A 219-nucleotide genomic window follows, 5' to 3' on the forward strand; every position below is an offset into this window, starting at 1 on the left:
CCGGCAGCATCTTCCCGAGCCCCGGCCTCCCCGGGGCACAGCGCGCTCCGGGGGTGCTCCGCTCCCGGGCCCGGGCTGCGGGGCTGCCGCCAGTGCGATACTCACTGTTACGGTCGGATCCCATGCTGGTGTAGTGCCTGCCCCCGTTCCTGGCTTGGTTCAACGTGCTGTTGCTGCTCGGGCTCGCTGCGGCGGGGTTCACAACGTGTGGGGAAAATC

General features: G+C 69.9%; 1 protein-coding gene across 1 annotated transcript in view; it reads right to left on the bottom strand.

The window, feature by feature from the left end:
- Nucleotides 1-105: 105 nt before the first annotated feature.
- LOC103781364 (sclerostin domain-containing protein 1-like) overlaps nucleotides 106-219 on the bottom strand; it is a gene marked incomplete at its 3' end in the record, with an annotated part of 356 nt that continues 242 nt past the window's right edge. Inside the window, 1 exon segment of the mRNA XM_008949078.1 lies at nucleotides 106-210. Coding sequence (XP_008947326.1) covers nucleotides 106-210 — 105 coding nt within the window.

This window comes from Merops nubicus, unplaced genomic scaffold, assembly GCF_000691845.1.
Source record: "Merops nubicus isolate BGI_N331 unplaced genomic scaffold, ASM69184v1 scaffold15411, whole genome shotgun sequence".
Classification (NCBI taxonomy): Eukaryota; Metazoa; Chordata; class Aves; order Coraciiformes; family Meropidae; genus Merops; species Merops nubicus.